The sequence below is a fragment of the Chaetodon trifascialis genome, chromosome 5 (assembly GCF_039877785.1).
Source record: "Chaetodon trifascialis isolate fChaTrf1 chromosome 5, fChaTrf1.hap1, whole genome shotgun sequence".
Lineage (NCBI taxonomy): Eukaryota > Metazoa > Chordata > Actinopteri > Chaetodontiformes > Chaetodontidae > Chaetodon > Chaetodon trifascialis.
This window is the reverse complement of record NC_092060.1, coordinates 20,078,983-20,090,235: the sequence shown is the minus strand read 5'-3', so window position 1 is coordinate 20,090,235 and position 11,253 is coordinate 20,078,983. Positions and strand designations below refer to the sequence as shown.

The 11,253-nt window shown below is 40.0% G+C and overlaps 1 protein-coding gene across 3 annotated transcripts; it reads left to right on the top strand.

Annotated features, from left to right (window-relative positions):
• Positions 1 to 227: 227 nt before the first annotated feature.
• Positions 228 to 10,000, top strand: gdpd2 (glycerophosphodiester phosphodiesterase domain containing 2). Of its 3 annotated transcripts, none has more exons than XM_070963263.1 (16): positions 228 to 313; positions 2,751 to 3,003; positions 3,727 to 3,830; positions 3,967 to 4,060; positions 4,284 to 4,343; positions 4,432 to 4,530; positions 4,655 to 4,748; positions 5,264 to 5,406; positions 6,222 to 6,304; positions 6,599 to 6,758; positions 6,857 to 7,063; positions 7,151 to 7,299; positions 8,103 to 8,250; positions 8,479 to 8,561; positions 8,657 to 8,685; positions 9,428 to 10,000. In XM_070963263.1, exons 2-16 carry the CDS (start codon positions 2,917 to 2,919, stop codon positions 9,562 to 9,564), a joined length of 1,677 nt encoding a protein of 558 aa, XP_070819364.1. In that variant the 5' UTR covers positions 228 to 313; positions 2,751 to 2,916; the 3' UTR covers positions 9,565 to 10,000. The 3 variants fall into 3 exon arrangements, with proteins under 3 accessions (XP_070819364.1, XP_070819362.1, XP_070819363.1); XM_070963261.1 differs by having other exon boundaries at positions 228 to 317; XM_070963262.1 differs by having other exon boundaries at positions 228 to 317; positions 2,724 to 3,003.
• The last annotated feature ends 1,253 nt before the right edge of the window (positions 10,001 to 11,253 follow it).

Here is an 11,253-nt window from a genome sequence, read left to right as displayed (position 1 = left end):
ATCTGAAAAGGTATTTTTATTATGGACTTGGTGGGAAGTGATCGTATTTTCTCTTCCTCTAAAGCCCCGCGCTGTCTTGCAGATGACCTGACGGCGCACAGGTGCGATCTTCTACCTGGAAGCTGCATGGCTGACTCCATAAACATACCTGAATTGAACTCCTCCCCCTCTGGTCGGGTAACACCCCTCCATCTCGTACCCATTCTAGTGTGACCGCATTCATATTCACTTCACGGTGTGGCCGACAGGGGAGAGGATGCGAGAAAGGGAGAGTGGAGCCCAACTGAATGCTGTTTTCCAAGAAGTCTGCTTCGTGAGTACGTGAGAGAATTTCACTTAGATACTGCAGAGATAGATAGATAGATAGATAGATAGATAGATAGATAGATAGATAGATAGATAGATAGATAGATAGATAGATAGATAGATAGATAGATAGATAGATAGATAGATAGATAGATAGATAGATAGAGATGGTTTTCAGGAACGACAAGCACCTTGCTCGTGCGCCTCAGCTCGTGCACATTGGCCACAGTGATTAAATGCATAACGGGTTTTGCGCCTGTGATGCTGATGCTGGAGGAAATAATTAATGGAGAATAAGCGGTTATTTCTGGCTGACAGTTTGCAAGCTAAGGCTTTCAAGTCTGTTGTCATCATAATTTACTATTCTATCAAATATAAGTCTCTGTGTATGTTAGGTAATTGAAAACAGGTTTGTTTCATACTTCAAGTGCTCGAGATTATAGGTCTGTGTGGATATGTAGTCTTTGCCATTTGTACATAAATGCAGCAAAAGAAGTCAGCAAGAAAGAAAAAGGAACCGAAAACCAAAAAAGACATAAAAGAAAAAAAAAACAGAAAAAAATTATTTATATCAATCAAGTTTTATATCAAGTAATTAAAAAATGTTATGCAGCACTGTTTATCCAAGGTTGCCTGTTGTGCAAGAAACCAAGATAAAATCACAGGACAGGTGGAAAAAAAAGCACATAATATACAAGATAAGACATGTAGGTGTGAAGTGATATAGATGGTTGAGATTTTTAGGTATGGGGGCTCTGAATTCTTGTGAAGTGTAGAAAAAAGGAAAAAGCTGTGAAAGGGTGGAGAGCTCATGAAACCGAGCTGGTGAGGTGTTAATGTTTTTCTAAGTTTTTTTCCTTGATAAAGCGGAAGAAGGAAGGGTTTGATTTGGAGTTGGCAATAAAGCTTGATGACAGGAGCAATTTGAAGTATTAAGGAAAGCAACAGCTGAGCGGAGCTGCTGTGACTGTGTGAAGGTATGCATCAGTGAGAGTGTGAGAGCGAGAAATGTTTGGATTTCACTCTTTCCTCCATCTATTTGTCACTGCATAAGCATCAGACGGGAGGAACTTTGATCGCATATTATCTCTCGTCACTTTTTATTATAGCAGTGCACCCACTGTGTTTTTGTGCCAATAATTACAGTTTACATTGGCAGCATGAAGTGATAAAAGCACTGTGGCTTAACAAATTGGCGAGGTGTGTCTACGCTATGTTTAATCTGCGTAACAATGCAAATACCCCTTGTTTTTATGGCCATTGTGTGATATTACACCCTTGAACTTTTAAGCATGCATGAGGTGAGCTGATATATGTATGAGGCTGCAAGCGAGCAATGATCAAAATGAAATGAAATAAATAAACAGCGATGCCCTGCAGGGACATAGAAAGAACACTGTTGCAAAGCAAGCATCCGTGGAGGAGCATGTAATCATTCTTGGGGGGGACACTTTTGTTTCACTTTACCTTGTCACCGGTTGAAACTTTGGTTTCACACATAGTTCAGCTATTACTCAACCTTCAGGTCAGGTTGAAAACTTCCCTCTGAACTCTCAGTCTGCATAGTGAAACAACACGTCTTGTATTTCCTGCCAGTGACATATAGACCTGTCAACCTGCTCAAACATGCTCTTATTAGAGGATGATCCTTTGATTCTCTTTGAGAGACACATCACTTGCTTAAGAGAGATTTGAGAGACAGGTAGGATCTGATTTTAGTCCATACAGAAGAATAATTTGTAGTAGATTCATCTTAAATTTGACCTGCCTTATCTATTCACAATTTATGCCCTAACCATAAACTTGTTTTTTACCCTGTGGGCGTCAAAGAAACTGAGCCGAACAATCCAGGTGTGGAAACTGCTGGCAAAACTCCAGGACAGATCAAGTCCAGCAGGAAACTGTTGGTTGTTCAGAGCCTTTTCACAATAGAAACCTTTATTGCTTAATGTGCCTCCTCGGTGGGTGACAAATAACGTGTCTTTTCCCATGGCTTTGTGTTTTGTTTTTGATATTCTGGACTGAAACCTGGCACACATGTAAAATGACGTGTCCTGACATGCCTGCTAAAGTCTTGCTGTGAACCATTCTGCAGCCTGCCCCCTGTAATGCAAGCCATTATCCATGCGTTTCACTCTGCTGTATGCAAACTGTTTATACTTCACTTGCACTCTCTCTGTGTATGGATGTGCCTGTCACCGCAGCTGTTTGTGCTGCAGAGGCTCAATAGTGTGACTTCAGTCTCAGGACGGTCTGTGCAGCACGCTCAATACCCCCATGGTGCTGACCATTGTAAGTGCTGCCAGTGGCTATACTCCCCCCACACAGGCTCTATTGAGGGGGTTACTGAACAGGGATTGCCTTAATACTCAAAGAAACTCTTTTTTCCCCCCTCCCTCATTTGCTTTCTGTCACAGTTTTTTTTTTTTTTTTTCACTCCATAGGTTTAGAGCAGTGAAAGAGGTCAGGCCTCTTCTTGATACCCAGAAAGAGAAAGAGTTATCTGGGCCACCCCCCCGCCGCCATCCTTCTTCTAGCTACGTGTATCAAGTGTCCAGAATTACTGAACAGGATATGTACTCTCTACGCTGTGAATGAGGAGGGGAAGTGATGTCTCAAGGCGATAGCTGCTGGAGAGTTTGCAGCAAGGGCTTGTACAGCTGCCATTGGACGGGCCCGAGTGAAAATAAGAGAAAAGTGAGTTTTTTTTGTCATATTTGCTTGTATATTTGAGTTTACAAATATAAACACATTTTTATTAGGCAGTTCAGATAAGTTTGTAATGCTGAGTGATATTTATTCAATGATCTGTTCCCTAATATACACATATTTCAGTATTCAGGTTCCTTGTACTTCCACTCAGCGTTGCCTTTACAAATCCCTTTAATCAGGGATTAACATTCTGTAATTCAGAAGTATTGAATATTGCCAATGAACTCTTTTGCTAACGCACTTTAAATGCATTTTAGAAATAGAGCGAACACCTTTGCTCAGCGAAAGCCATTTGCATAATTTTAGAAAGGGAGAACTTTCCAAATGAGCTGATGAGTAAAATGCTGAATATGTGAGCCAAGAAAAATAAGTAAACTCCACAGGCCCTAACAGGCTTGTTATGTACTTCTCTGGAACAAGACTATAAAAGGGGGGAGGGGGTAGTGACGGTCTATAATTTTGGTGGAGGTGTTTTGGTGAAAGAGCTTGAATGCATGTTTGTTGTCACATTGCAGACTGCATAACCAACTGAAAAAATGTTGGAACTGTTCCATTGTCTGGATCAAATCCCCTTTGGAATCCATACACACATAATAATACCTAAGCACACACAGCATACAAAAGATCTGGACCATTACCTTAACCCTAATGGCCTAAACGCTCTGAAGCTGAAAATGATTAATGGTCCACCTGTTCTGTTCACTACAGTGTGCATGCTGTTGGTTCTCAGTTATCGCTCTGGTCTCCCTGCTGTTCCTGTGCTGGATGTACATTTGTCTGGTTACTTTTAATGACCGAGATGATGTTAACTGGTGAGCGATCACACACACGCGCGCACTCACACACGCACGGCCTACATTGAATAAAACACAAAAGCCCAGAATCCTTTCTTTATGGCTGACCTTTATTCTGCTAACCCTGTGCTGCCCTCTATTGTTCTATTATCAGGCAAGCCTTCACACATCTGAAACAGTGGGTGAACTGGTTTATGGTGATGATCATCATTTCTGCAGTGTTCACCAGCTACTGCCTTCTGCTGCTGGTGAGATTACAGAGTTCATACTGTGTTGGTGAGACTTAGCGGTAATGATGGAGTGGCTGCAGGATATATATGGGAGTGGTTAATTACTGGCATGAGATTGGACGTTTAGCTAAATAAAAAACATAAAATGACCAGTGTTTAGCTTTGCAGCACGGAACCAGATGTAATGACTATGATTATGTTAAAAAAAAAGAAGATTTATTATGAACACCATTCATTACAGCTCTTTGCTCTGTTCCAAGTCGCCTTACGAGAACCACTTGACTTACACTGGCTACACAAGGTATCGTACAGATTGAATAGATTTTTCCACATGTGCATCATCTATTCAGGTAAATGCTGAATGTCGTATTTGCTTTTTCTCTACACAGATCTTCTTAGTTTTAGGCGTGATATTCATCGCTTTTTGGGTCACGGGTTTTAGTATCCAGTGGAAGCAAGAATGGCCGACTCTTCCTTTCTCACTCCTGGTACAGTAAGACTCTCATTCTCGAGGCTGAAGTGTGTGAGAGAGTGTAAATGCCCTTTTTTCACGGGTCTTATTTGTCTTTATATAATTGTGTGTTTTTGACCTGCATGTCACCCTCCTGGCAGGCCACAGGTCCTTTCTTGCAGTTTGGTGCTGTTGGGGCATTAACCCTGCTGAGCCCTTTCATCTTCAGGGGCTTCCACATGGCCACAGAAAAGTGTAAGTCTGCCAACTCTGTGTACAGATGCTACATTTTCTAGATTTAATATCACCACTGAGTCAATTTTGCAAATTACATTTATCTAAAACCAGGAAAGATTACTATACAGCAGGTTGAAGGGAGTCTTGTGTTGTGTTTATTGCAATGATAAACTGTTGATTATTCACACAGCAGCATTAAGCTGGATTTTTTCATTATCTTACTTCGTTTTCTATGTTCATGAAACTCAGCAAATAAAACACATGTATCCTTAACAGATGGCTTTTGCTGTATTACTTCTGTAATTTGCATGTTGCATAAAACTATGTGCAGAACGGTTCATTTGTCAGTTCCTGCAAGTCAAAAAAATGCAGAAAAACAGATACAATGATTTGAAAAGCACTAGTAATTACTCCCACAGTACAAATAATACTCATTATTTACTGACACTTCTGAGGGGATTCTGCACAGATCCTCTGATGAGAGTAAATAGCTGAGTATTTTTATTTTATTGTTTGACTTCTGTTCACTCCAGGGTCAAAGTTCCTCATCGCAGTGGTATTTGCAGTGGTGTCAGCAGCCATCTTCCTGTGTCCCCTGTTCATCCGGTCTCCTTGTCTGAGAGAGCAGCCTTTACCTGAAAAACCGAAGCTCATTGGCCACCGAGGTGCACCGATGGTGAGCATCCTCTTTTATTTGACAGCACCGTGATGATACACATTGTGTACCGCTTGTGTTGCCATTGGAAGACCTAGAAAGAGCTAACTGTAGTTTAACAATCCTTTTGAGGGATATTTTGAGAAATATACAATTTAAATTCTTTGCGAGAGTTTGATAAAAAGACAGGAAGTCACTGCTCCCAGCCAAAAAGTAGTCCGATACATAACCTCCCGTATATTCAGAATGTGTTGGGTTTTAATAAATGAGATATTCCATGTTCATTTGTGAGCTTTAGACAGAAACAGAATAGCTGTTTCCTCCTGCTTTCAGTCTTTATGCTAAGCTAAACTAGCATAGGGTCCTGGCTGTACCTTCATATTTAGCGGACAGATATGAGAGTGCCTCAGTTATTTCTTGGCGTGAAAGTGAGTAAGTGTCTTTTACAAAATGTCAAACTATTCTGCCCAAACAGAAAAATAAACTGCTACAATCCATAAAAATATCATGATCCCCTGTCATTGTGTGCAAGTTATATAAGACATTATACTCTGTTTACAGTATTATTCTGTTTACTGATCTAATATGTGACATGATTTTACATTTTCACGTGTTCAAATGTTCAACAACTGGCTCAGGTGTGAACAAATGCCCAGTCATGTGAGGGCCCCATATGCCATGCTGCTCTGTCCTTGTTAGTTTGCTTTGCTCCCGGGTTACCAATAAGCTCAATTTAACACTGTGTGTGGGGCTGTGTGTCTTCACACAGCTTTAGGGTAGATTGTGGGTTTTAAGCGCACGAGTGTGTCTCACCCATCTGTCCTCACTGTGTTCAGCTGGCCCCGGAGAACACCATGATGTCGTTCAACAGGAGCATCGCATGTGGCGTGACAGCCTTTGAGACAGACGTACAGCTCAGGTAGTGACAATGGCTTCATATTTAAAAGGCCTTTTAGTGGCTGACTATAACAGCAAAGCTTATTTTTACAGGTTTTTTAAACTGGTAGTACTCCTGATTTCTACATTAATAGATTGTTGGCAGTCATGTGACATTAAATTCAGATGGAGGGCAGGAAGTGAAAACTGCAATGCACGAGATGGAGCAAATTTCTTACTGGGCTAGTTTAGATGAAAATCCGTTCAGCTTACAGAAGTATACCACTTGCACGACCTCGGTACCAAGGTGCTATTTTTTATGGCTTTTCTAACCTAGTAAAGACAGAATTCCCTTCTTGATGCACGACCATAACCCTGGGTTCTTGCGGAGAACAACAAACATTGAAGAGAAGTTCCCCAACACGAACTTCAGCCACAGCAGCAACTTCACCTGGGAGGAATTACAGAGCCTGAATGCAGGCGAATGGTTCCTAAAGGTGAGGGTTGTGCTTTGCTCATCCACAATGACTCGTAAAGGTTTGTGTGTCGTCATTTAACGTGCTACCGTCACAGGATGCATTATCTGACTTCACAGACAGATCCTTTCCATTCAGTATCCAAGCTCTCACAATATGAGATGGAAACAGCCAGGAATCAGAACATACCCTCCTTACTTCAGCTCCTTAACCTCGCCAGGCAGCACAACATCTCAGTGATATTTGACTTATATAGTCCTGACGAGGACAATGACACAGAGGACACAGTCGACACCATCTTGAGATCTGGTATTGACCCAAGCCTGGTAAGTGTGATATGAAGCCCTCTGATGGAATTACTGAGATATTTCATAATTACCATATTTAAAAAGGTTGTATTTTCCTTTTTATAGGTCCTTTGGCTTCCTGCAGCAAAAAGAGAATATGTAAAGAAAACTGCTCCAGGCTTCATCCAGGTCTATAACGATAGCGATACACTGAAAGAACAAGGGGGGAAGTACCTGAATGTGAAATACAGCAAGTTGAGTATGGAAGATATCAGGTAAATAAATAAATCTCAAACAAAATACAAGCATATTACTGAATCTATGTAGTAGTGCCAGGGGCCGTGCACAGTAGTGTGTTAATTAAAAGTGTCTGTGTAGCATGCTGAGACACAGTGCTGGCGCTGAATATAGAGGCGCAGGTTTGGCCTCCAGGGAATGAGATTCAAATAGTGTCCCAACCCTGGAGTGTGTTTTATGGACGAGAAAACCAACCTTAAAAAAAACGACTGAAGAATGAAATGTAGTGTAGCTACATGTTTCGACAAAGAAGTGCTGCATAGTGCTAAATGGACTCGCTGCACATGGACTGTGGTCCTTGTTTTATGTCTCTCTTCATGTCCGCTGCATAAAACCAATCACTGGACAGCACAAGTGAACACAGTTTACATATAAACATAATGTGATCTCACATCTTTGATTTATTTGATCACAGCGAAATGGTTTGTGGTATAAATATGTGTCCAGTCAGTGATCATGGTACCTGGTGGAAGGGTCAGTGCATGCATGTGTGTACGATGTTTTCATCCCTGTCTTTCCATGCATGCATGCACGGTATGCTTTCTATATGATTGATGTATTTTATTAATTTGGGTATTTAAACAAATGCAAATCATAATAATCAAAACACAGACAAAAAGGAAGAAGACATAATCCACAGGGGAGTAATACTTCATATAAATGTATGCACTTATGCCTTCCATAGATTCCTGTCTTTCAGTATACTACATCTTACTTCATTTACCAACATTAAAACTCATAAGCATGCATCCATGTCAAACTCTGTGCTTGTATCTGACAGCAACTACGGGAACGCAGGCATAACAATGAACATGTGGGTGGTTAATGAGCGTTGGCTGTTCTCCCTGCTGTGGTGTGCAGGGGTCAGCTCTGTTACCACCAACTCCTGCCACCTCCTAAAAGACATGGACCAGCCTGACTGGTTCTTGGTGAGCAATACATACAGCTGCACAAGCAGAAGTTCATGCTTTGCTTCTATTTCTGTCTATTTCACTCTTCTTCTCCTTCTTCTTCTTCTTCTTCTTCTTCTTCTTCTTCTTCTTCTTATTATTATTATTATAGTCCACCAGTTGAAGCATTTGTTTTGGAGCTGGCAGGTTTGAACAGGGGTTTTCCAAAATATGAGATGCAGCTTGACCCATGTTTGTGTGTTTCAGCCGCCTCAGACATACACAATAATATGGATTACAGTGGACATTGCATCTATTGTGATAATGACTGGACTCTACATATTCCAGCGGTAAGCTGAGCGATGTTTGCTCTACACGTTTGAGTCTGTTGTGTGAGTCTGTGAAAGTGAATCGACTGACTCATCTACCTGACTGTCTTTGCCAGGAAAACACACTGCCACTGTCACAGAAAAGGTACTGCATGCTTAGACTTTAATATGTTCACAGTAGGGCTACAACCAATGACTGTTTCCATTATTGATTCATTTACACATTGTTTCCTCATTTAATCATTAAGTCTGTAAAATGTTCAGCAATATTTCTGTAATCCCGACGTGTCCCTATCATATAGAATTATGTAGAACAGCCAAGAATAAGGGAATGATTTTAGAAAACAGTTGCAGATTACTTTTCTGTTCACGGACTAACCGAATAACTAACTGTTTCCATTGTAGTTAACATGTTGACGATAGTGATACTAAAAAAAGACTAGTTACTGGTGTTTCAATTACTAACATTTGGATGTTGCACACAAGATGTTAACAAATGATTTTTTTTTAAGCTTTATTGATCAGTTAAGCCATCAATCACAACAAATTTGATTTCCCTGGTTCCTGATTGTTTGAACACTACTTCAGTCCATTTATTAACAGCTTGTTAACATCCTGATTGATTAAAAAATCCTTTATTAATAATATGTTTTTGTAGAAAGTCAGAAACGAATGAAAAGGTATTAAAGGATTAGCAACTTCATTACATCATGGCTATATCAGCTAAAGAATATTTTCACAACCTGGTAATCCAAACATTGAGCTAATGAATCATTTATAATTGATTATAAGTTATTTGAAAAGCAGTACCAACTTTTCTACTGAAATGGACATTGACATTAACACTTCATTTGTCTGTTTTTATTCCTTTTTGTAACTGTGCGCAGGGACAAAGAAGCAAAGAAACAATACTTCAGCCAGGAAGCAGGAAGAACTGTTTTGCTTCTTGCCGACTAGTTGCTCCAACTCCAAAGTTGATGTACATCTGTGTCTGCACTGCACGAAGGGTTTGGACCTACATTAAGAGGAAAGCAAGTTAATGTGAATAACCATGCACTGGATTCCTAAGTCAAGAAAATATATTTTTTTCAGAGATTCTAATATGTGCATTAAAAATCGTCATAATGATACTGGATGGCAGCTTTAATTTTCAGTTTTTTTATATAGCTTTGGCTGGTTAAGTGGGTTTATATATGTGTTTTTTATATGGATTTGTCAGTCTTCTGTTGCAACTGAAAATATGATTGTATTCATACTGGGGATAGCACTGCACTGGATTTCCTCTTGGCACTTTATGTCACTGGGGTTTTTTTCTGCTGTTTGTCACAAAAGTTTTCATGGTGTCACCACTTCAGGAAAGATGTGTGTATACTGTAACCTGAGCCAAAAGCACTGCAACTGTTTTATACACTGTCCTGTCTGTGTTTTTAATCCTCTACTAAATACATTGATTAAGAGCAGCCATTAGGTAAAAACAAGCAACATATACATTAGAAAGTTTTCATTACAACTTACACACGGTTCCTTGTTTCTTCACGTCATAACTCTGTATTTTTTCTGACATATTTTATGTACTTCGGTGGTCATTTCCTGGTTTCTTTGGTTTCTGAAACAATGGGTGTCATACTTTCTGTACTCTGCCTTTGCATAAGAAACACAAAGCACTTTTGTACATCTTGAGATAAAAAAAAATTAAAATAACACTTTAGAAAAAAAGTATAAATCTAAAATAAAAAATGTCTGTAAACAATCAGTTATGCTTATATAGAGATTTGTGCATGATATTATTTTGTGATTTATGATGTAGTGTTACAGTGGTGGAAAGAAGCTAAATGCTTATACTCAAGTACTGTGCTTTAGTACAGTTCTAATGTACTTTACTCGATAATTTAAATGTTACACTAATACTTCTTCTTCACTACATTTCAGAGGGAAATATTGTACTTTTTCCCTCGACTACATTTACTTGGCAGCTAAAGTTTCTGTGCAGATGACGCTTCTATAAAACTACATACATACTTTAAATTAAAACACCCAAATGTGTATGAAATGGGTACAATTGGGTCTATGGCAGCCAGCTACATCATGTTCATTTGTAGTACATTTGCTTACATTTTAATGCATCGGTAATATTAACCAAATACTGTAATTATAATGATAATTATTGTATTATTACTCAAGTAAAGTACAAGTATCTCAAAACTGTACTTCAGTACTTGAGTCTATGCATTTAGTTACTTTCAGCCTCTGCGTATAATATTGCCAAGCTCACGATGGACAGTGGACAGTTCCACACGTCTTTCCTCCTCGTTAAAACCCCGCGCCTACATTACCCACAATGCAACGCGACCACCGGCAGTTCGGTCGGAGATTCGGTTCGGTTATGCTAGTAGCTACTAATGCTGCGACGGACCGTTAGCCTGAAGCAGAAATGATGAGCGGGTTGTCGAGGTCTGGTAAGCTCCCCTCTTTCTTCACACCCCCAGCATTTTTTTCATTCTCAAACCTGTAGGCTTCAACCGCAGCCGACGCTGACTCACTAGAGGCAATTTAGTAGACTTCGCACAGCTCCCCCTGGAGCCACAGAAGGCTTTATACAACTTTTTCATGTATTCAGTAAGCTAGTTCTCCCTCAAGACCTGTAAACATACTGGATTCCTATTTACCTTGTGATTTCCTAGCACCACCTAAACGCACCACTAGATGGCACGCG